This window comes from Phacochoerus africanus, chromosome 2 (genome assembly GCF_016906955.1).
Source record: "Phacochoerus africanus isolate WHEZ1 chromosome 2, ROS_Pafr_v1, whole genome shotgun sequence".
Classification (NCBI taxonomy): Eukaryota; Metazoa; Chordata; class Mammalia; order Artiodactyla; family Suidae; genus Phacochoerus; species Phacochoerus africanus.
The window spans coordinates 274,545,665-274,569,229 of record NC_062545.1 but is presented as its reverse complement, the minus strand read 5'-3'; the positions used below and the strand labels follow the sequence as shown (position 1 = coordinate 274,569,229).

Here is a 23,565-nt window from a genome sequence, read left to right as displayed (position 1 = left end):
GTTTGCAAGGAGGCGCCCCCGGGGGCTCTCGGGCCCCTCCGGGGCGGGCGAGGACCGGGCTGCCCGCGGCTGTTCGCTGCCCTCCCGGCTGGCCCCGAGGGTCTGGGGTCGGGCTGCCTCCTCTATCCTAGCCTTTGCGGAGGTGGAGTTTAACTGTGACCGTCCACGGCGTGTGCGTGTGTGTCAGAGAGAGACCGGGGGAGCAATAAAAGGCAAAGAGAGTCCGAGACAAAAAAGACGCGGAGATTGAGAAGGAGAGAGGGAGGAGGGAGAGGAGCGCGCAGGGGGAGGCGCGGGAGCCGGGAGCGGGGACCGCGCGCAGCGCGAGCGGCGGGCGGGCGGCTGACTGCCCGCGGCTCTCGCGCTCCCGCTCCCGCTGTCGCCCGCACACACCCGCGCACACACCGGCAGGCACACACACATTCGCACGCCCGCACACGCACGCCCGCTGGCCCGGCCACCCCGGCGCGGGGTACCGAGGCGGGAAGCCGGCGGGCAGAACGCGCCCAGAGCCGGAGCTCGCGCCCACCTCGGCGCCTTTGCGCTCCGCAGCGGCGCGCCTCGCCCGGCCTCCCGCCAGTCCTGCCGGAAGATGGTCAACGACCGGTGGAAGACCATGGGCGGCGCTTCCCAACTTGAGGAGCGGCCGCGCGACAAGCCGCAGGTACGCGGGGGTCCGGGGCGTGGGGACATGGAGCCCGCGCGTGGGCGAGGCGCTGGCCTCTCTGGCTGGCGGGGTGGGCACCCAGTTTTGCGCTGGAGTTTTGGGGCGTACCCTTGCGAGGCTCCACAAGCCCCCGGGGCGGGCACCCTCCTCTCCTCCTCTTCCGTAGGAGGCTTGAACTTGGGGTTGGGGCTGCAGATAGGGGCTGCACCCCTGCAGGAGCCCCCTTGCTCCTCCAACGGACTCAGATGCAGCGTGTGTGCGCAGAGGAAGTAGGGGACCTCTGTAGTTTGCAGTGTGACCAGTCCTTTGGTGCGAGCCTCTGTTTCCTCATCTCTACAATGGGCATCTGAGCCATTTACTGAGTACCCACCCAGGGCACCAGGCGCCTGGCGTGCCACCCCCCATCTCCTTCGAATCCTTTAATACTTTAGCCAGCCTCCCCCCACTCCCATACAGTAGAGGATCAATAAATATTTGCCTCATGGAAGGACACTGGATATTGGGGTTCTCCAGCTATACCATAAGGAAAGCAAGCCGCGGGGACGGTTGCATCTGCGGCCGAAGGCCATGCAACTCTGCTGGGATTTGAACCTGGGTCCTTGGGCTCCAGGTCTGTGCATTCCACCCTTCCTGCTGCCTCTTTGGGGGCAGTGGAGGGTGTCCAGGGCTGTGCACTGGAAGGGGGTGGCGGGTGGTGGTGGTGGTGTGAGGGCAGAGCCCCAGGACTGGCCAGAGAGGGCGCTGGAGATGGGCAGCTGAGCGGAGGGGCAGCCCTGAGGCCGCCCCAGGCTGGGCTGCCAAGGGACTGGGGCCGGCAGGCGAGATGAGGAGGTCCACTCACCAAGGAGAGGAAATAATGGGGCTGGCCGTTTTAAATTTCAAATTTCTCCCAGACAGATGTCATTGGGGAAGGAACAGTTCTTGTTTGCAGCGGCAGGAGGGGGGTGGCAGGGGCGGGCCTTGGCGGCCCCGCACTCAGGGCGTTCTTTCTGGAGTGCTGCTGTACCTCCATGCTTTACAAAACCCTTTCTCAACCGTCCGCACAACCTCATTTTCAGCAGCAACCTGGGGGCTAGACAGGGATGCCCATGCCCACATCACAGGGGGATGGGGCTCAGAGAGGTTGAGGAATGCGTCCAAGTCACACAGCATGTTAGCAGGTGAGCAAGGATTTGAAGCCAGGTCTGACCCCCCACCCTCCCAGTGCCTCCCAGGATGGTCTGTCCCCCTTTTTTTTTTTTCGTTTTGCCAAATCCGCAGCATATGGAAGTTCCCAGGCTAGGGGTCGAATTGGAGCTGCAGCTGTGCCTACACCAAAGCTCATGGCAACGCCAGATCCTTAACCCACTGAGCAAGGCCAGGGATTGAACCTGAGTCCTCATGGATACTAATCAGGTGCATTACCTCTGAGCCACAACGGGAACTCCCTGTTCCTCTGTTAAATCAGGTCCACATCCAAGCTGTCTTTAGACAGAAAGTCCTCTCCTGCTGGGCTCTAACTTCTCCTGGCTTAGCAAAAGCAGCCTTCCCTCCTAGACTTGGTGTTTGAGCCATCCCCAGCCTGGCCCATCCCCCCGTCCCATTAGCCCCCTTACAGGTACTGGCTGCTTGTCATTGGCCAATCTTTGGTCCCGTACCAGACGGCCCATTCCCAAACCTTTGCTATCTCATCTTCTTGGCTCCACCAGGCTCCCCAAATACATACCCACATACCCACACACACGCTACTTGACCTACACATACTTCAAAACCTACTCAGATGCCACCTCCTCCAGGAAGCCTTCCCTGATGGCTGATGGCTCTTCCTTGAAGTCCTAGCAAACTTTAGCCCCTGCTGCTCAGCTGCCTTCATCTCCCTGCCTCATTCCCTAGCCCGAGTCACTCCTCCATCGGGAGCTCCCTTTGGTCCCCCCCCGGGTCCAGGTTCTGGTCTTTCCATGCAGCTCAGGTTTGGAGCTGAGGGATGTTTGCTGAACTGAACTGCGTGAAGCCTGGCCAGGACGAGCTGTGGGAGAGGAGCCAGCAAGGACTGCTGTGTCTCAAGGGGAGGTGGCTTCTGGGGGATCTATTTGAAATGTGGTTGTAAGGCCTCTCGGGCCAGCCCCAGCCTTTCTGCTGCCTCCTAGGGTGTATGTTCCAGCTGCTGCCAGGCCTGAGCCCAGCTCTCTGCCCCTTGGCATCCGTGGCTGGAGAGGCCTGGGCCAATATCAAGCACTGCGTCCCCGCCCCAATCCTTTGGTGACCCAGTATGCAGATAGGCAGTCCGGTGCCAATTCCAGGCTTGCCTGACGCTTTGATAAGAGGCAAGATCTTTCCTGTGCTTGCTGTTGGAAGAGAGCCTTGCGTGCCCTGGTTCCCTGGGGGCTGGCCCTTTCTCCTCCTTCGCGTCTAGTTTCATCTTGAACATTGACAGGCTGTGTGACTCTGGGTAGGTTACTCCCCCTCTCTGAGTCTGGGCGTTACCATCTGTAACATGGGAACAGCAATCCCTGCTTCCTTCTCACTCCACAAGGGCTGTTATGAGGGCCGAGTGAAATACTGGTGTGTTTTGCAAACTGTAAAGCACTGTTCACCTGGGGTTGGCGGTTCTCGCAGCCGCCCGTCCCTTTACAGAGTGTCAGCGTCCTGATCACCCCTTTGCCCACCAGGGAAAGCAATTTGACACCCCGGTTCTTTAATGGGTCCACTTCCTCCAGAAAACATGCCAGTGCCACACTCTGAGCACCAGCCAGACCCATCTGCGTACCTCTCATTTCTTAGTCACAACCCACCCCGGAGGCTGGTGGCAGGCATGATCAACCCATTTGACAGATGAGGAAACTGAGGCTAAGAGAGCCATGGCCAGGACCTGAACCTGAGTCCTCCAGGGTGACGGATGGGCCCGGTTGGGAGGATGAAGGGGAGAAGGGCTGGCTGTGCTTTGTCCAGCTCAGGCACGTTGTGTCATCCCCAAGGAGAGGGCTCCAACACCTGCTGTGTGGCCTCCAGGCCTCCCAGCCCCACTGCCCTCAAAGGGCCTGCATCTCAGTGTGGCTGTTTCTGGGACAGCCTCGGGCCGGCTCTGTCCTGGGCCTGTCCGGCCTCCGCTCCTCATTTGCTGGGTGACCTTGGACAAGGCACCGACCTCATTAGAGCGTCCTTTCTCGCCCCTGCAGAACGAAGGGGCGCTCACACCCTTAGGGCAGGAGATGATGGCAGAAAACCTGCTAGGAGGTCGGAGTTGCTCAGATGAAAGCATCTAGAAATAGGCACGCTTCTCCGAGGCTTGGAGTGTGGGGCAGGAAGTCACCCTGTGCCCGCCTCTCCCCCTGTTGGGTGGGGGGAGGCTTGTGCCTGAGTTGTCCCCCAGTTAAGCCACCCCAGCGGGAGGTCAACCGCTGTCTATCCCTGGCAGCCGTGTCTCTCGATATTTTCAAAACTTCGAAAGACATTCGAGAAAGGGAAACACATTCTCATTGGGAAGTTCTTCTTGATGTCTAACCCAAGCCCTGCTGCATTTAATTCATTCAAGGGCTATTTATAGAGTCCCTGCCTCAGCTAGGGAATGCGGCTGTGACCCTGTGCCTCGGGAGCTTAGAGTCTCAGGGGAAGAACAAACTCACTCACGGTATTATTACGAGGTGTGATGGGCCCTGTGAAGAAAATGATACACCCTCTGTCCTCTTGCTGCCTGGGCTTGGGGTGGCGGCCACTGTGCCTGGGCTGGGAGAGTAAGAGGATAGGGGCCACAGGTCAAGGACTCCTTCCTTCTCCTCTCATTTCCTAAGCCCCTCCTGTGACGCCAGCCCTGCCCCGCGGAGCTCATCCTCTAGGCCAGTGGTGTGGCTGTGATGGGGAGGCCAGAGGCCAGAGGAGGTCAGGGGTGGAAACGCAGGGACCCCTTCTTCAGGAAGGTGATGTTTATGCTTTTGTGAAATCTGTCCTCCAGGGAGACCAAGGTGTGTTGGGGTAAATGAAGGAAGCCAGGGAGTTCCTGTTGTGGCTCAGCGGCTTAACAAATCTGACTAGCATCCATGAGGACGCAGGTTCGATCCCTGGCCTCGCTGAGTGGGTTAAGGGTCTGGTGTTGCCATGAGCTGTGGTGTAGGTTGCAGACGAGGCTTGGATCCTGCATTGCTGTGTCTGTGGTGTAGGCCGGCAGCTACAGCTCTGATGTGACCCCTAGCCTGGGAACCTCCATATGTTGCAGCCCTAAAAAGCAAAAAAAGTAAAATCCAACTAGTATCCATGAGCCATGAGGAGGATGTGGGTTCGATCCCTGGCCTTGCTCAGTGGGTTAAAGGATCTGGCGTTGCCACAAGCTGCAGTGTAGGTTGCAGACATGGCTTGGATCTGGCGTTGATGTGGCTGTGGGGTAGGCTGCAGCTCCGATTCAGCCTCTAGCCTGGGAACTTCCATATGCCACGGCCCTAAAAAGAAAAAAAAAGAAAGAAGCCAGGCAGGTGGAGAGAATGGGATGGGGGTGGGGAGAGGGTGGCAATAGGTGAGACTGGGGGACCAGCTCCTGATACCTTGGTGGCCCTTGTGGGTGGAGGGGTCTGAGTGGGAGTCTCCTGGGCTCTTTGCTATCAGGAGGCAGGGCCCTTGGCTGCCGTGTGGGGCACTGGTTCGCAGGGCTGGGAGGTGGCTGGGAGGCTGGGAGGCTAACAGGGAGCTGCTGATGGTGACTTAGAGGCAGGTGATGGGGCATGGACCAGGGCAGGGCTGAGGGCATGGGGACAGAGGGATTAGAGAGGTGGAGTGGACAGAGCCAGGTGCCAGCTGGGGGGAAGGGTGGGGGAGGGGAGCCCAGGGAGGCTCCCGGCTTGGGTGGGGGCCGTTGGTGAGGCTGCTACCATCCCAGGTGGGGATCTCAGGAGGGCTCAGGTTCGGGGTGGAGTGAGCCTGGTTTGGGGGTCGCTGGGCTGGAGGCCCAGAGCTGCGTGTGGAGGGAGGGGGCCCGGCAAGACCCTCACAGGAAACATCTGGAGACCCTCTCCCCTGGGAAATGGACCCAAAGCTGAGCTCCCTGGGGGGTGACAGAGCTGGGGCGCTGGTGCATGGAGCTTCCAGTGGGGGGGCGGCAGATGTAGCAACTCCCAGGCCCTGTCTCTTTGTCCCCTGAAATAGTCTGGCCACTCCCTGGGACCTTGCCGGTGGCCTCAGCTGGCCACCGTCAGCATGGGTTGTATTAGGAGGCCCTAGCAGGACAGGGTGCTCTTCCTTGGAGCCCATAGAACAAGCCAGCCATGCCTCCCTCCCAAGTTTTGGGGACCCCAGAATTTTGAGCAGACCAATCAGCACCTCACTTTAGGGGGTCTCTGGGCTCCCCCTCTGCCAGGGCCAGGGGCTCAGAGTTCAGACCATGTCAGGAGCCGTCTGCCTGGCTGTGGGAGCAGGTGCGGGCTCCTGGGGGAGAGGCGAGGAGGACACCCCTCCCCCCAGGGGCTGGACACTCCCACCCTCCCCAGGGTCTCTGAGCCCAAGTACAGCTCCTGCCCAGACCTCACACGAGCCCCCTTGGTTTTCCCAATCCGAAGCCGCACAGCCGCGTTTCTGTCCTGATGAACAGCCATCCTGCCTATGGCTTGGCTGCTCCCAGGAGCTGGGTGCTGGGAACGTGGCTTGCACCTGGATCCAGCCTTGCCTGGTCTCCCCCTGGAGGAAGATTTTCTTCTTCCTACTTAGGAACAAGGGGTGTAGTTTCAGCCCTACCCGGGGAATGACCACTACCCAGCTCCCTTAAAAAATAAGGAAGAGGAGGGGTGCAGGCTGGGCAGGGCGCCATGGCCAGGAACCCCACCCTCCATGGCCCCCCCGTCCTCCACCAGACTCCACGGCTACCTCTGGAGGCTGGGGACTCGCCAGCTCTCAACTGAGGCAGCCCTAGGTTTTCCTGCCTCCGGTTCCCCTAGCATGAGCCCATTGTGTCCTCCCCTTGGTCGGGGCTTCCTGGGCAGCCTTTGACCGTGAGCAAGACCTGGGGGTGACACAGGGGACCAAGCCACATACCTCTAGCCGGGAGCTCACACGGGTGTTTAGTGCCAGCAGTGGGTCTCCTGGTTCCTCTGATCCTGCCTGGCTCCCAGTCGTGGCCCTGGGAGGCGAGGGCCCTGTGCGCATCCATCTGCCTCCTGCAGCCCCCAGGTGCACACGCCCCGCTCTGCCCCAGCCAAGGGCTGATGAGTGAGCGCCAGCCCCCCGCGTGCTCCATGCTCTGCTGGGCCGCTTGTGCCCGAAGCCCCCCTGATCGTCTCGGGCAGATTTCTTTGCAAGGCACGTAAACGGCCGCCTATAAAAGTGAACAGCACTTCATGTTTAAGGTGATCTCTGAAGACTAATTCTCCTCTGCCGAGTGGCCCGTTTCATCTCCAGGCTCCGACATCCCCCTGCCCCTCAGGAGCCCCCTGCTGCTTTCTCCAGCCCCTCCCTTCCTCTGCATCCTGTGCCTTCCTACCAGGAGCCAAGGGCCTGGGTGGGAGTGGGTGCCCAAGAGGGCTGGGGTCCTGGGGACACAGGGGACATGGCTAGCCTTGCCAGCTGGGAATTTTAATGCTCTTCGGTCGAGGACGTCACTCAGAGCTGCTCGGGGCAAGGTGTCTCCCGGTGGATTCTGGGAGGGGCCCGAGGGGGACTTACTTGCTGACACAGGGCTTTGGCCCCAAACCCCAGTCACTCTTGCAGCAGAGGACGGGATGCGGGTTGGATGGCTCAGCAAGCAGCCTGGGCATGGATGGGTGAGTCCAGAGTCACCGGGACCTAGGTTCAAATGGTGGCTCTACTGTTTGCCTCCTGTGTGACTTTGGGCAAGGGTCTTCTGTCTCTGAGCCTCAGTTTTCCCATCTGCAAAAGGAATCCAACCAGGGCAGGGGGCTGTTTGGAGGTGTCAGTGGTGGGAACATGGTTTGCACTGTAGGAAGAGCGGTGAGGACGCAGCACCTGCCTGGGGGGACAGCCCTGACCTGCAGTGACAGGGATGGGGCAGCCTGGAGGTGGCCTCCATTCTGTGCCAGGCCATCAGGTAGGGACAGGGCTCAGTGTGAAGGTCATGGCCTCTGCTCTGCAAAGTGCCCTAGGTCCCAGGGCTTTCATTTCTGGCCAGCAAGGTCATGGAGAGACGACCTGGTCCATCTGCTCTCCCCTCCATGCATCCAACAACCGGCCACGCTGTGCCTTTGGGGAGGGGGACAATTCAAGGTCCAAGGCAGGTCCCCTGGACCTGGGTCTTTCTGACCCCCCTAGTCCCAGCTTTCCTTGTATCCATAGCTGTCAATCAAATCCCCAAAAAGATCTGTGTCCCCAAAGAGGGTAAAAATCACAGCCCAGGGGACATTCATCCCCTCAGGGCAGGGCTGGGATGCTGGCCGCTGCTACCTCCTTAGGGACCGGCTTGGAGCCTGGCTCAGGGGGACACCAGGGAAGCCTGCATGGATGTTTGGGTGAATGAATGAAATCAAAGGTGATGACTGTATTGGTAAGAGCCGCCGAGGATCTGGGAACACAGAGGAAGGACCCTGCCCAAACCGGGAGGAGGGCTGAGGAAACAGTCAAGGAAGGCTTCCTGGAAGAGGTGACATCCTAGCTGAGCCCCGAAGGAAGAGAGCGAGGTTAAGCCGGTAGAAGAGAAGTGGGGCTCGGGCTGAGGGACCAGCCCATGCAGAGCTGATGGAGGGGAGCTGATGGGTTCGGGTCTGGCTGGAGTAAATTGTGTACTTGTGTAGAGCCCAGGACGCATGTGCCCTGGGGGACAGGGCCGGGGCAGAGAGGAGGGGTGGAGCACTAAGTCCCGATGCTGCTGCAGGAATTCTCTCCCACATCTTGCCAGCAACACAGACCCCTGACCCCATCCTCCTCGTAGAATCTGAATTTATGGAAAAGAGGCTGTTTGCTCTACCATGTTTTCTCATAGGAAGAGATGCAGGATGTAAGAAACTATCTAATGGATCATTGAGAAAGAAAAAAAGTTGTCAATTACAACTGTAAGATCCCTCTCAAATGTCAGAGATGTTAAAATGTGAGAAAAAGAAAAAAACACAGGGAAGGTACCTTCTAGCATCAGTGACACAGAAATAACACTTCGGGTGGAAAATAAAAAACCCAATACTTCCAGATGCTCTGTGCACATTGATCATGAGATAATAAAAGCCGCTAATATTTATTACACAAGCACAACGTGCCAGGCGCGGCTCCAAGTGCCTTAATACACTAACTCATTTAAAGATGCATCTCAGGTTTAGAAAGTTGAAAATGTAGGGAAAATTCAGTGGTAGGAGATGCCTGGTCCTGGAAGGAGGCAGGAGGCTAGAGGTCCAGGCTGATGGTATTTCTGGTCTGCTGTGTGACTCTGGGCCTCAGTTTCCCCCTGTGTCCAATGCTCAGTGATGGCTCTGCAAGATCCCTTTGGGCTGTTTGAGTGGTCCGGTCCAGTGAGTCTGGAATCTGCTCTATATCACGGTGTCACCTTTAATTACAAGCTGCTCTGGGTTCCAGCTTCTTTTGCTGTTAGTCCCCACTGGGTCCCGGCGGGGAGGGGGGGGGGGCGTGCTTCATGAAAAGGGGGAGGAAGAGGAGGAAGGAGAGGAAATGGGGAGAGGAGGTGCTCAGGCTGGCAGCCACCCTGTGCCCGGGGACTCGAGGTGTGGGTGCCCTGCGTTGAAAGGGACCTTCAGGGATGGGCGCCCATGACCCCAAAGGCATTTACTCTGCTGAGACAGCGCAATGATCTGAAGCATCCACTCTGCCCCCGTTTCGGCTTTCTCTTCCTGAGTCCACACAGCGGGCACAAACATGTGGGGCGCGCATGTCATTATCGCCCCCATTTGACAGATGAGGATGCTATGCTCAGGGAGGGGAAGTCCGTCACCCAAGGTCACCCCGCAGGAACCGGCAGCTCGGGGACCTGAGCCCAGTCCTCTGGCTGCAGATGGTGGCCTGCACCTTGGCCCGTCCCAGACGGGGGCAGGGCCGGGCAGCCAGGGAAAGGGGCCTCTCTCTCCATCCTCTGCTGGCCCCCTGCCTGGCTTTCTCTTGCCACCCTCTCCATCCGTCTCCCTGCATCTCTCACTCTTACCACGTTGCTCTCTTTGGTTGTCCTGTCCCTGTCCCCCCTCTGGGACCCTGGTTCTCATCTCTGTGTGACTCCCGGTCCCTGTCCCCAAGAAGGGGGTCTTCTGAGCCTTGTCCAGGCCTCACAAAGGCCAGGGGCCCCATCCTGGGCCCTCCTCACCCTGGGAAGGGCTGGCGGCCCAGGTCTGTCCCTCATGCTGCCTCCTCTCTCCCGTCTGTCCCTCTGTCCCTTGCTACGTCCACCTGCCTCGGGCTGCCCCGCAGCGGCCGAGCTGCGGCTACGTGCTGTGCACCGTGCTGCTGTCCCTGGCCGTGCTGCTGGCTGTGGCTGTCACCGGCGCCGTGCTCTTCCTGAACCACGCCCACGCGCCTGGCACGGCGCCCCCGCCCATCGTCAGCACCGGGTCGGCCGGTGCCAATAGCGCCCTGGTCACCGTGGACAGGGCCGACAGCTCGCGCCTCAGCATCCTCATCGACCCGCGCTGCCCAGACCTCACCGACGGCTTCGCCCGCCTGGAGGGCGCCCAGGCCTCCGTGCTGCAGGCACTGAGCCAGCGCCAGGCTGAGCCTCGGCTGGTGGGTGAACAAGAGCAGGAGCTGCTGGACACCCTGGCTGACCAGCTCCCCCGGCTGCTGGCCCGGGCCTCGGAGCTGCAGACAGAGTGTGCGGGGCTGCGGAAGGGGCACAGCACGCTGGGCCAGGGGCTCAGTTCCCTGCAGAGCGAGCAGGGCCGCCTCATCCAGGTAAGGGCAGGGTTCATGCCCCGCATCTTGGTGGGGGGCGGGAAGGGGGTGGGGAGGCGAGTTGCAAGTTGTGCCACATGCAGCCCGCCCTGGGTGCCTGATACCCAGGGCATCGCTTAATCCCCAGGAGCCCCAGGGCCAGGGGCGATTCCCATCTGCTTGAGAAAATGAGGCTCAAAGAGGTGAGGGTGTCATCCAAGCCCGCACGGCTCTCGGCGCCAGGATTCAGACTGTTTCCTGCACGCCGTCCTGGTGACCTGGGCGTGTGTGTAGCCCCCATTGATTCCAGGGCTGGAGGGGCTTCCCAGGGGCTCCAGTGCAGTGAGACGCAGGCAAGGCAGGACGTGGCCTCTAACAGGCTCGTACAGGTTCAAGGTCATGGGCAGGTCAGTGGCGAGGGCGGTGCTCCCTGGCTGTGCTCCGTGGCCAGAAAGAGATGCACTCCTTCCCCAGACCCGCCCCCCCCCCCACCTTCTCTGCCCTCTGATACCCACAGCTTCCCAGGGAAAGAGGAACCAGCTCGGGGCTCAACCAGACCCTTGTCTGTCCCCACCCCCACCCACTCCCCGAGCCAGGCCAGGTCCCAGCGAGCACCAGGCAGACCCTGGTGAAGGATTTCCGACATTGACCATGGAGCACCAGCAGGGACATTCCCCCTTCTAGGAGGAGGGATTCAGGATGACCTCACTGGCCTGCCATTTTCCAGAACAGAAAACGGAGGCTCAGAGAGGGGCAGTGATTTGTCCAGGGTGCAGCGGTCAAGTCAGGCCTGGCGTCTGGCCTCTGAGCCCTGCCCAGCTTCCTGCCCTCTACCCCGTCCCCCCTCCCCCACCTCCGCCCCGTGACTCAGTTCCTGAGTCCCACGCCTGCCATCCTCCCAGCCCCTTCCGGACACCCAGGATGGCCAGGCACTTGGTCACCCAACAGCTCGTGAGCAATGGGCCTTTTCCCTCCTCTGAAGGCTGCAGCTGGAGAAATTGCAGTCCCCATCGTCCTGTCTGGGTGACTGATGGAAAGGCTGCTTCTCCATCCTGGGGTGGGGAGTTCAGCTGCCCTGCTGCTGCCCCTTCCATCTGCAGCATCCCCGCCCTCGTCAGGAGACCTCCAGACTTTCTGGGTGATCTGGGTGCTCTCCCTCGCTCTCCACGTGGCTCAGGCCCCGATGAGCCGGCTGGTCCTCCAAGCGCTCACCCTTAGGGCAGGGTCAGAGGACTGGGGGTGGCGGGGAGGGGCCAGGGTCTCCCACCCGCCCATGTGCACGGAGGCCTAGAGCGGTTGCTGTAAGACTAATAGCTCTGCTGGGGTCTGGGCTTCCTGAGATATTTGCTTCTTCGCAAGAATGTTTAGTTTGACTCATTTCCCACAGACTCAAGGTGATTTCAGAGACCATGTGTCTGGCCGTGTCGCCATAGCTCCTAGCAGCTTCCCAGACCCTCAGCTCCTCAGCCCAGATCCGGATCCCCGAACAGTGCCCGTGGCACTCCCTGCCAGTCACCAGAGCTGCTGGTTAAAGGGCACGTCCCCGGACTCTGCCCTCAAAGCCCCCTCCCGGCCCCCCAATCCCAGCAGTGTGACTCCCGTGCATGAATGTCCGAGGCCCGCTGGCCTGGGAGCAGCAGAGCTGAGCAGTTCTGCCCTCAGGGTTCGGGTCGGCCGAGCTGGGATCCAGTCCAGTCTCTACCAAGTACCAGCTGTGGGACCTTGGGTGTGTCAGGTGCCCTCCCTGGGCTGGGCCTCCTTACCTGTAACACAGGGCTGGCACTGTCCCGACCTGATAGGATACTGCAGCTCCTGGGGGGGACAGGGCTCGGCTGGCGCGTGCACACGAGAGATGCCATTGGCGCATCAGCATCTCTTGTTGCGATGGTGGAAATTGTAAACCGAAATTTCAGCCCATGGGGAGCCACTCTTGGCAATCTCTGTCTGGGTTCGAATTAAGAAGCTTTGGGGGCACACGAGCCATTGGAGGTAGGAGTCATGACCCCATTTCTATGGAGGGGCAGGCTGAGGCGAGGCGTGGCAAAGGAAGTGCCCTGTTTCAGCTCAGTCACACAACAGAGCAGTGCTGGAAGCAGCAGCTCTGATCTCACTGCCTCTCAAAGCTGCCAAGTCCTCTTTAAGGCATCTGTGCGGCTCAGCGAGCAGGGACCGACTTTCCCCATTAATTCGGGGCATGTTTATATGTACATTTTCAACTTTAATCATTTGCTGGTTTAAACTGAGGTCTTCCTTGCCCGTTAGCAAGAGCCGGCCGTGCCTGAATTTCTCGAGTGTGTCTGCAGCGTCACAGAAGGATGGGCAGTACCGCTGCAACTTAACCCATGCGCCCGGAGATCTTGGCTGCCCACCCTCTTGCAGGGGGCAAGGCCCTGCCCCTGCCCCCCTGGGGCTGCCTTTATCCCTCTTCAGGGCTCCCCCACTGCAGGGCCCATCTGCAGGACACTGCAGGGAAGCCCAGGGAGAAATGTCACCCTGCCCAAAGGCCCTCTCCGCCCCTTGCCGCCCCTCGCTCCCCAGGCCTCAGCCCTCACTGAATCACCTGCTCAGCAGAGGAGAAACTGACAGGGAAACTGAAAGCTTTGCCGGGCCCCTGCTTCCAGACAAGCCGAGAATCGTATTTTGTAAACTGCCGGCACTGTGTATTTCTATTTTCCTTGCTCCAACGAGCTATTATCTGGCAAGTGACAGATTCGGTGTGTAAAGACCCAGAAGGCTCCACGCTGGCTGGCTGGCTGGCTGCAGTCTGCCCAGGACCCTGCCTCCCTTCCTCATCATCCCCACAGCCTCCGGGAGCCCCCTGGGTGGGGAGGTGACAGGGCGCAGAGGCCCCAGGGTGGGGACAGAGCTGCACTAGCTGAGTCCCAGACCCTGATCGTGGGAAGGCTGGCCGTCCGCATCAGCGATGGGAACGGTACAGGCCTGAACACACCACCCGCCGGGAAACAGCGCCTGTTGCTGTGGTTCAGGAGGAGGAGACGGATGGGCAGGAGTGGGTAGGATTCGGTTACCCTTCCAGGATCATGGGCTAGTGAAGAGAGGAAGGGCCTGAGCTGAGTCCCAGCATCCACACCAGGGCCTGGGGCCAACCCCGCCCCCACCCTGGGCTCCCCGCACGCACGATGCTGCAGCCCTGGTTCCCTTCCTGCCACTCAGCTGGGGACGTGGCCTGAGTGCTTCTCCACCAGTGACCTCTCTTTCTGGGCCTCAGTTTCCACGTTTGTAACAAGGGGAAGACACCTCAGGCCCTCCCTCGTGGCCATGCTGTGGGGGCAGGTGTGCAGTGGGCATCAGAGAACCCTGTAAAGTCAAAGTGACCTTTCATGGGGGATGGGGGGATGCAGCACCCCGGGGCCCACCTGTCCAGTGCAGATCCATCACCCTTGCCTTCTTGGCCTTGCTGGGGGATCCGAAGAGAAGTCGGGTGAAGGCGTTTTGTAACCTGGAAGATACCTCTTGAATTCTTGCCATGGGGTGGGCACCCAGATACTGGGTACTGAGTGCCTGCCGTGGGCCCCATGCTGTGCTGGGTACTCCCCACATCATCAGTCTCCATAGCACCTGGGCTGGGAGACCAGGTTAGCCTGTTTCAAGGCTTGGTTAATCACTCTTGCAGCCATGTGACTGGCAAGTGGGTGAGTTGGGGTTTGGACCCAGTTGTCCTGATGCCAGGTGCTGCCTCCACTTGCCCAGCAGGGTCTGCTTTGTCACCTCACCAGGGCTGTCGGCACAGACATGGATGAAGAACAGGGCCTGGGGGGCAGCAGGGGTACAGGTGTGTGCTGGCCACTCTGTCCCCTACCCCCCACCTGAGCCCTTGTCCTCTGAGCACTGGGGCTGAGACCACTCCATATGGAGGCCAGGGTAGGGCAGGGGCTGCCAGAGCCCACCACCATCCTGGGGACTCTGTCCCCGCCTGCTGGAACATCTGCCACCCCTGTGCTCCACCCACCCCAGGGCTCCGTCCACTCATTGCCCCGCCCACCCATAGCTCCGCCCACACCACTCCTTGCTCCGCCCATCCCACTCCTTGCTCCGCCCACCCCTGTGCTCCACAGCTGCTCTCTGAGAGCCAAGGCCACATGGTTCACCTGGTGAACTCCGTCAGTGATGTCTTGGACGCTCTGCAGAGGGACCGGGGGCTGGGCCGGCCCCACGTCAAGGCTGATCTTCAGAGGGCACCTGCCAGGGGGTCGAGACCCCGGGGCTGTGCCAATGGTAAGTGGGAGGCGGGGGATGGGGATGGGGGGAGGCTGGGGGCTGGATTCCTTGGCCGACCTGGGTGCCCAGCTTCATCCCTTCATCGCCCCCACCCACCCACATAAACACACGCTACTGCTCTTGGCCGAGGCCTGCCCGCTCCCTGGCAGGGCTGAGGGTCCTCCGCACACCCTCCTGTTGGCCCTTTTCCTAACCTGAGGAGGGGGAGCTCACTGCACCCATTTTCCAGATGAGGAAAGTGAGGCTCAGAGAGGGTGCTCACTCAGCAAACCCACGCAGCCGGTGGCAGAGCCAGTGCTCTGGAGTTGCACCTGACCCTGACGGCTGGACAGACCAAGTCAGAGAGACCCAGGGAGGCAGAGGGTGGGAGGGACGTGGGCTCAGGTCCAGCGCCCTGATGGCCTTCCCTGTCTCAGGCTCCCGGCCCCGAGACTGTCTGGACGTCCTCCTGAGCGGACAGCAGGAGGACGGCGTTTACTCCGTCTTCCCCACACACGACCCCGCCGGCTTCCAGGTCTACTGCGACATGAGCACTGACGGCGGCGGCTGGACGGTGAGTCTCCTGGGCTGTGCGGCTGCACGTCCAGGCCCCCCTAACGCTGGGCCCTGAAGACATTCAGGGCAGACCCAGGCTGACCCAGGAGGCTATGCACGTGAAGCTGGGTGCTCTGAGTGGCCTCTCGCCCACCTTCCGCCGTTGGGCTGGCCCTGCCCAGTTGCCCTCTGGCCCCCACTAACCTGCCCATAGTCTCAGCAAAGATCTCCGCGTTCCCAGAAGCCTGTGCGGGGCAGGTGGAGGCCATGTGCTCACTCTTGGGGGACCTGCTTGGGAGCCGATATTAGATGCCGTCGCCTGCCTGCTGCTTTTGAGCCTGGAGCGGTGGTTCTAGGGGGTCCTGGGGCCGGATCCTGAGATGAACTGTTGCTAATGTGAGTTCAAGGGCTGACGAGTGCAGACGCTGACCTTGGCCGTTATTTAATAGATGATGCGTGTGCCTGAGATTAAAGGGGGCGCGGAGCTGCCGTGAGCAGGGTCCCCAGTGGTCTCCTGGCAAGGAGCTGTCGTGATTTCCTTCCGCCTTCTGGCTCCTGCCTGAGTGGGAAGCGGGAGCAGTGGAAAGGCAGGCTTGGGACAGCCACAGGTGGCCCCGAGAGCTCCCCGGTGTGGTGAGGCAGAGGACCTGCTTAAAGACCCCGAGGGTCTCCAGATCTGCCAGCTGGGAAGCCCCTTCTAGAACAGGGTCAGCCTGCTGTTTTTTTCCTGCCTTCCACCAACCCTGCCCGCTCCCTCTGCCCGGTCTTTGTCGCACCTCTGCCTTTGTGGGGGAACGTAGCCACAGGCAAAACCGAAACGCCTGGGCGAGGCTGTGTCCCAATAACACTTTAGTTGTGGCGCTAAAGTTTGAATGTCATAAAATTTTCATGTATTCTTCTTGAAATATTATGCAAAGAATATTTAAACATATGCTTCTTTTGATTTTTTTTTTTAAAGCCATTTAAAACCGTTCAAACGTGACATTCCCCTGTAGCACAGCAGGTTAAGGATCTGGCCTTCCTGCAGCTGTGGCACAGACTGTAATTGTGGCATGGGTTCGATCCCTAGCCCGGAAACTTCCAGATGCCGTGGTTGTGGCCAAAAAAAGAGGTCAAACATTCTTGGCTCACATGCTGTATAAAAACAGGCAGGAGGCAGGAGTTGCCCAGGGGGCTGTGGTGTGCTGACCCCTGCCCTTGAGCCGGGGATCCCTGAAGGTGGGAGGTGGGCTTGCTGCCCCTCCCCCCGATCTTGGTGGACTTCTGCCCTCTTCTGGGGCTCAGGCTGGGGGCTGGGCTTCAGCAGGGTCACCACTGGCCATCAGGTGACTACACATTTTAAAAACGTATGTCTTGGAGTTCCCGTCGTGGCGCAGTGGCTAACGAATCCGACTAGGAACCATGAGGTTGCAGGTTCGATCCCTGCCCTTGCTCAATGGGTTAACGATCCAGGGTTGCTGTGAGCTGTGGTGTAGGTCGCAGGCGCAGCTCGGATCCCACATTGCTGTGGCTCTGGCGTAGGCTGGCAGCTACAGTTCCGATTAGACCTCTATCCTGGGAACCTCCATATGCCGCAGGTGTGGCCCAAGAAATGGCAAAAAGACAAAAAAACAAAAAAAAAAACCCCCCAAAAACCTGTATGTCTTGGAGTTCTCATTGTGGCTCAGTGGGTTAAGAACCCGACTAATATCCATGAGGATGCAGGTTTGAATCCCTGGCCCTGCTTAGTGGGTTAAGGATCCAGCATTGCTGTGACCGGGGGTGTAGGCCACAGATGTGGCTGGGATCTGGCATTGCTGTGGCTGTGGCATAGGCTGGCAGCTGCAGCTCTGATTCAACCCCTAGCCCAAGAACTTCCGTATGCCACAGGTGTGGCCCTAAAAAGAAAAAAAGAAAGAAAAGAAAATATCCTTTGGGCACACAAGGGCGCTGGGTTTGGCAAGAACAGATGTGAGCCTTGCCCTTTTGGCCAGATGCCCTTGAGCAGTTAACAACCTGCATCACAGTCTCTGGGTAACATCTGTGCCACCATGAAAGTGTCTTGGTAGGAGTTCCTGTTGTGGTGTAGCGGTAATGAACCCAACTACCCTTGAACCTGAGGCTGCAGGTTCGATCCCTGGCCTCGCTTGGTGGGTTAAGGATCTGGCGTTGCTGTGAGCTGTGGTGTAGGTCTTGGATGTGGCTCGGATCCCACGTTGCTCTGGCTGTGGTGTAGGCTGGCAGCTGTAGCTCTGAGTTGACCCCTAGCCTGGGAACTTCCATATGCCGTAGGTGCGGACCTTAAAGAAAAGAAAGTGGCTCAGCTTCCCCAAGTTGACTGTGGTTGGGACACCTAGTGACCCTGGGAGGCAGGACCAGTAAAACTGACACGAGGGGTTCTCAGCTGCACTTTTAATTTCAGAGAGGCAGACAGTGTTGAGCGCCTACTGTGGACGGGGTACTGGGGAAGGACAGAAATGGGGGAAGCCCCTGTCCCAGTCCCCGCAGAAACTTAAGAGTCCATGGGGGAGTTCCCATTGTGGCACAGCAGAAACGAATCCGACTAGGAACCCATGAGGTTTCGGGTTCAATCCCTAGCCTCACCTAGGGTCTCTGCCCTTGGCACTTGGGGCAAGAGGTGGGGATGGTAGGATGCTTCCATTTCTTCTTCTTTTTTTTAAATGATTTTTATTTTTTCCATTATAGCTGGTTTACAGTGTTCTGTCAATTTTCTGCTGTACAGCGAAGGGACCCAGTCACACACACATATATACCTTCTTTTTCTCACTTTATCAGGCTCCATCTTAAGTGACTAGATATAGTTCCCAGTGCTGCACAGCAGGGTCCCATTGCTTATCCATTCCAAAGGCAAGAGTCTGCATCTACGAGCCCCCAATTCCCAGTCCCTCCCGCTACCCACCCCCGGCAACCACAAGTCTGTTCTCCAAGTCCATGATTTTCTTTTCTGTGGAAAGGTTCATTCGTGCCGTATATTAGATTCCAGATAGAAGTGATATCGTATGGTATCTGTCTTTCACTTTCTCACTTATTTTGCTTAGTATGAGAGTCTCTAGTTCCATCCATGTTGCTGCAAATGGCATCGTTTTGTTCTTTTTTATGGCCGAGTAGTATTCCATTGTGTATATATCCCGTATGCCTCCATTTCTCACCAAGGACCTTGGCGTGTTGACATCCAGGCAGAGGGGAGAAGGAAGCTTCTCGAGGGGGATGCTGGGATGTGAGGGTGGCCTGATCAGCCACCTTGAACAGGAGGCCAAATGGGGAGGCCCAGGCCAGGCAGGCAGCGGGGGACAAGCCAGTGCTCTCTGAGCACAGATTCCGTGGTCAGGAGCCGGTCTGAGAGCAGAATCCCGGAGAACCCAAGACAGACATTCCTCTAAGCCTCTCTCCAAGCTCCAGAGGAGAGCATTTAAATGCACTCAATCCACATCCGGCCCTAAAAGCCCTTTTGTTTTCCTAACTGGGAACGCCTGAGTTATGGCCTTCGCCTCTGGGAACCCCTTGGTGGGCAGAGCAGCTCCAGGGCACCAGCCAGAGCCCAGAAATCAGAGTTAAGGGTTGGGACAGGCTTAATGAAAGACCGAGACGCCGGCCCCCACCATGCATCTTCCACGCTGGTGGATTTGAAGCCCATCTCCTGGGAAGCCAGTCAAGGATTGGGGCCGGGAGGCGGCTAATTCCTGGGTCCCAGGCTTCGGGGGGCGGTGAGAGGGGAGTGGGTGGTGTCTGAAGCAGCAGGCCTGGACGAAGGGCCATTCTCGGCTGAGAAGTGCTTGCGAGGCCGTGAGACGTTAATATCCATTTGGGCTTCCGTCAAAAGCAATCTCTTCCCAGATACCTCCGGGGCGACTGTCAGGATCACCTCCCTGCCACCCGGAATCTCTTGGAAGCTCAATTGTTGTTTGGGAGGGAGCTGGCCCGTGCCTTTCTGGACCCCGATACCATCCATCCTCATTAGGCTCTGTGTCCAAACTGCCAGGCCTCGGGGGCCAACCTGCTGGACAGGGCGCCTGGGGCTGGATCTGCCAGCCAGAGCCCGCTTCCCAGAGAGCCGGGACTCGGCGAGGCGGGGGCTCGGCAGCCCTGCCTACCGGGCACTTTACAGTTTACAGACCACTGCGCCGCCTGGTGCTGCGCCAATCCCCCTGCCAACCCCTGGAGGCTCAGAGAGGGCAAGAGATTTGTTCAAGGCCAAGCAGCAAACAAGCAGCCCAGGGTCCTGTAAGTCCTGGGACTGTCGCGTGGTGTCACTTGTCCATCCCCGCACTCACCCACAGGGAGCCCGCTATGGGTCAGAGGAGTCCACAGCCAGTTGGGGGCTGGACAAGTCAGCTGGCTTGTATGAGGTCTGTAGGGCTGGGGGTCCTGGGGGAGCCCTCCCCTCACTCAGCTTGAGGCAGTCAGAGAAGCTTCTGGACTAGGAGGTCGGAGTGCTAGGGGAAGAGGCGAGAATGGTGTTCCAGGAGTTCCTGTTGCAGCGCAGTGGCTAACGAATCCGACTAGGAACCATGAGGTTGCGGGTTCGGTCCCTGCCCTTGCTCAGTGGGTTAACGATCCGGCGTTGCCGTGAGCTGTGGTGTAGGTTGCAGACGCGGCTCGGGTCCTGCATTGCTGTGGCTGTGGTATAGGCCGGCGGCTACAGCTCCGATTCGACCCCTAGCCTGGGAACCTCCATATGCCGCTGGAGTGGCCCTAGAAAAGGCAAAAAGACAAAAAAAAAAAAAAAACAAAGAGAGAGAGAGAGAGAGAGAGAATGGTGTTCCAGGCAAAGGGACCTGCAGGGAGGTGGCAGGGATTGTTCTGGGACCACGGTGGCTCCATTCTGCTGGTATATGGCGCTTGGGGGCAGGGGACAGGTGGGAGGCAGGAGGAGCCTGGGTCTCGCGGCTTTTGCAGGTGCTGTGGGAGTCGGGCTTTCTCCCAGGGGCAGAGCGGGCTCCTAGCATCCTCGGGAGTTCCCTGAGGAGGGAGTGACCAGAGACGTGGTGCTGAGGGCTGATGGGCAGTTCCGGGGAGCGTGAGTTCTGTGGGTCCTGAGCCCTTGCTGAGAGGGTGGGAGTCACCACGTAGGAACGAGACCACAGAGCAGCTGGACACACGCCTCAAGGTGGCCTTCCAGCCGATGGCCACACAGCGTCATGCTGATCACAAGACCACTCCTGAGCCTAATGTGTGCACCCCCCTACCCCAGCCCAGAAAAGTCGAGAAGGAAAGGCCACCCCCTGCTGACCTGTGACCCTGGGCGCAGGGCCTAGCTTGGTGACTGTGTCCTTTGGGAGGCCTCCCAGGTCCACTCCTCTTGCTTTTTTTGCACCTGTCACAGGTGTGGCTAAGCAGACACCTGTCCAGGTATTGCTCGTCTGTGTACCAGTTAGGCTTGAGCTCTGCAGGACAGCCGCTTGTCCTCTGGTGGCTGCTGTAGCTCAAGGGTCTGCAGGGGAAGGGGGAGGAGGGGCAGGAGGGGTCTGTGCAGAGCCGTGGGGATGCCCTGGGGACAGAGGCACTGGCTCCATCCTGTAGGATCTTACGGTCAAGCAGTACTTTTAAAGGGTAGGAAGCTGTGTGTGCAAATAGAGCCCAGATCTCCTCATTTGGAAGGTGACGTGGAGGATGAAGCCGTCAGTCCTAGCTCGTCTCCCCGGCCAAGGGCAATTGGAAAGGTCACATCTCCTCTGGGGCGTCCCCTTCCTCCTCGGGCCAGTGGGTGGCCCTCATGTCTCACGCAGCCATAGGTGAACAGGCTCTGGGGAATAGGGTCCCGAGCTGGAAGCGGGGGCCAGCACGGCCTCAGAAGACAGGGTGCCCACTGTCTGGCCCCTCTGCCCCGAGGCATAGCCTCGCCTCCACCTAGATCTGCCTCAGCGGTCTGCCAGCAACCTGATTGCCAGATCTCTGATTGCCAGGGTCACAGAAATCGGGTCCAGTTCAGCAGCTCCTTCCTCGAGGACTTGCAATAGAATTGATTCTGCTCTGCGCCCTGCCCCCGCCTTCTCAGATCCACCCTGCAGAGGCTTCCCCCAGCATCCGGTGGCCCGAACCTCCCTTCTCTGCCGGGCATTTTACTGCCTTGTGTGCTGGGTCACCCACTCAGATGGGCCTCTAATTGGCTCCACTGCGAGAGAAACCCTCCTCTCCCACTGTGACCCATTCCTTCCCTGCCTGAGCCCCCAGGTGGGAGGAAAATCCTTCTCTCACGGGAAAGACATCAAAGGAGCCACCTGAGCTGAGCCCAGCCCGGCAGGGGATCAGGCTCCGGAGAGATGAAAAGCTCCCCGCTCCCGGGCCAGCCAGGATGTGGGCGACGGGGCAGGGGGATGCGCTGGGGATGCTGGGGAGCAGGATCTGGGAGTCCCCTGGGGGTACTGTGTCCTCCCTGCTCTGCTGGGGCTGCAACCAGACCTTCCTGTCCTCGAGGCTGGGGTGGCCCGAGGACCTGCTGTGACATCAGGGTCCCAGGCTCTGAACTGCTCTAGAATGTCCTCGGAGTCCCGATCACACGAAGGACCTTGGCGACTGGTGACCACACCCCTGTGGCCTTGACCGATGGGCTCGGAGAGAGCCTGCCTCTGTCCAGAGCAGTTCGGAATCTTCAAACTTTGAACGTAGACGGGGCGATGCACGTGGAGGCTCAGCCTGGTGTCGCAGCATCTGATAAATGGCAGCTCTGAGCGGTGTGCGCCAGGAGCCGGCAGGCGCTGACTGCCAAGTCTGGGAAACGTGGCAGGACGCCAGGCCCAGGGGTACCATTTGCAGTCAAAAACAAGGAGTGGGCCCACTTTCTTCTGAGCTTGGCAGCTGCTCCGGAAGGGGAGGGGAGGTGACGTAGGTTAGACCTACTGTGCTCCCCACCCCCACAGGCTTACATTTTTTCTTTTTTCTTTTATTGTCTTTTTGCCCTTTCTTGGGCCGCTCCCACGGCACATGGAGGTTCCCAGGCTAGGGGTCGAATCGGAGCTACAGCTGCCAGCAACATGGAATCCAAGCCATGTCTGGGACCTACGCCACAGCCCACGGCAACGCCGGATCCTTAACCCATTGAGCGAGGCCAGGGATCGAACCCGCAACCTCATGGTTTCCAGTCGGATTTGTTCACCGCTGAGCCACGATGGGAACACCTACATTTTTTCTTCATTGCATCTTCGATGTGACCCTGTAGGGGTGATGAAGGGGTTGCTGATGGGGCTTTTTTACAGAGAGGGGAACCAAGGCAGAAGAGGGTGCCTGTCCAAGGTCACACGGCCCCTGAGAGGCAGAGCCGGGATTTGAACTCAACTTAGCCTTATTCCCCAAACAGTGCTCTTGCCAGCAAGCCCAGAGGCGTCCAGAAAGGCTGTGAGGAGTGACTGCTCCCAGGAAAGCCAGCAGAGCCTCCCCAGGGGCCGCCTTTGAGAGACTGTGCTTCCCCGTGTGTCCAAGTTCTTTGTTCTTTAGAAACAAGAATCCGCCTTTGCCACAGCCCACCACCCCTCCTCCCGGAATTGCCCGCCTGTTTGGGAGCCTGGGAAGCTGGTGGATGCCGCAGTTGCACAACCAAGACTCTGCCCCTAATTGGTTTCCACTGTAGCTTCATCGGAGTTGAGGAAAAGTCTCAGATGCTGCCTTCTGAGGGTGCTTCTAAGGTGGCAGAGACACCCTCCCCATCTCACAGGGTTTGGACCTACCCTGTCCCTACTCCTTGTGCCTCTGCTCCTCTGACAACCTGCCAAGACCGTGCTCAATCTGCAGTACAGCCGAGCATCTCCTCCTCCAGGAAGTCCTCCAGGACTACCTTCTCAACCACCCCAGCAGATAGCTCATCCTCCTGTGAGCGCCCAGAAAATGTAACAACAATTGTTACCCTGATGGAGTGCTGTGTATCAAGCAGCATATTTATGGTGGTTTTTTTTTTTTTTTTTTTTCCCTTAGGGCTGCACCTGTGGCATATGGAATTTTACAGGCTAGGGATCGAATGGGAATTACAGCTATCGGCCTACACCCCAGCCATAGCAACACCGGATCCGAGATGCATCTGTGACCTACACCACAGCTTGTGGCAACACTGATTCCTCCCTGAACCTGCGAAGTGAGGCCAGGGATTGAACCCACTTCCGCATGGATACTAGTTGGGTTGTTTCTGCTGAGCCACAGCGGGAACTCCTCAACCAGCACGTTTAACCGTGTCACTGTATCCTGTGGGTTGGAGCTGTTGTAATTCCCATTTTATAGATGAGGAAACCGAGGCAGGAGGATCTAAGGACCATGCCCGGTTGGGCTGCCCTGCCCCGAGACTGCTGGCTCCTGCCTCTGTCTCTCCTGGGGCTGTGAGCTTTCTGAAGCCCAGAGTCCCCCATGAGTCCAGCACCCCCCTGCCCCCTCCA

The 23,565-nt window shown here is 59.1% G+C and overlaps 1 protein-coding gene across 2 annotated transcripts in view; it reads left to right on the top strand.

Moving 5' to 3' along the window:
• The first annotated feature begins 353 nt into the window (after positions 1–353).
• The window catches only part of FIBCD1 (fibrinogen C domain containing 1), a 37,560-nt gene continuing 14,348 nt past the window's right edge, over positions 354–23,565 (top strand). Inside the window, exons 1-4 of one of the 2 annotated variants that reach the window (XM_047768711.1) lie at positions 354–664; positions 9,977–10,456; positions 14,512–14,671; positions 15,091–15,227. In XM_047768711.1, the coding sequence (XP_047624667.1) occupies positions 593–664; positions 9,977–10,456; positions 14,512–14,671; positions 15,091–15,227 (849 nt within the window). In that variant the 5' untranslated portion in view covers positions 354–592. The remainder of the gene's footprint in view (positions 665–9,976; positions 10,457–14,511; positions 14,672–15,090; positions 15,228–23,565) is intronic. The other variant, XM_047768712.1, reaches the window with a different exon arrangement.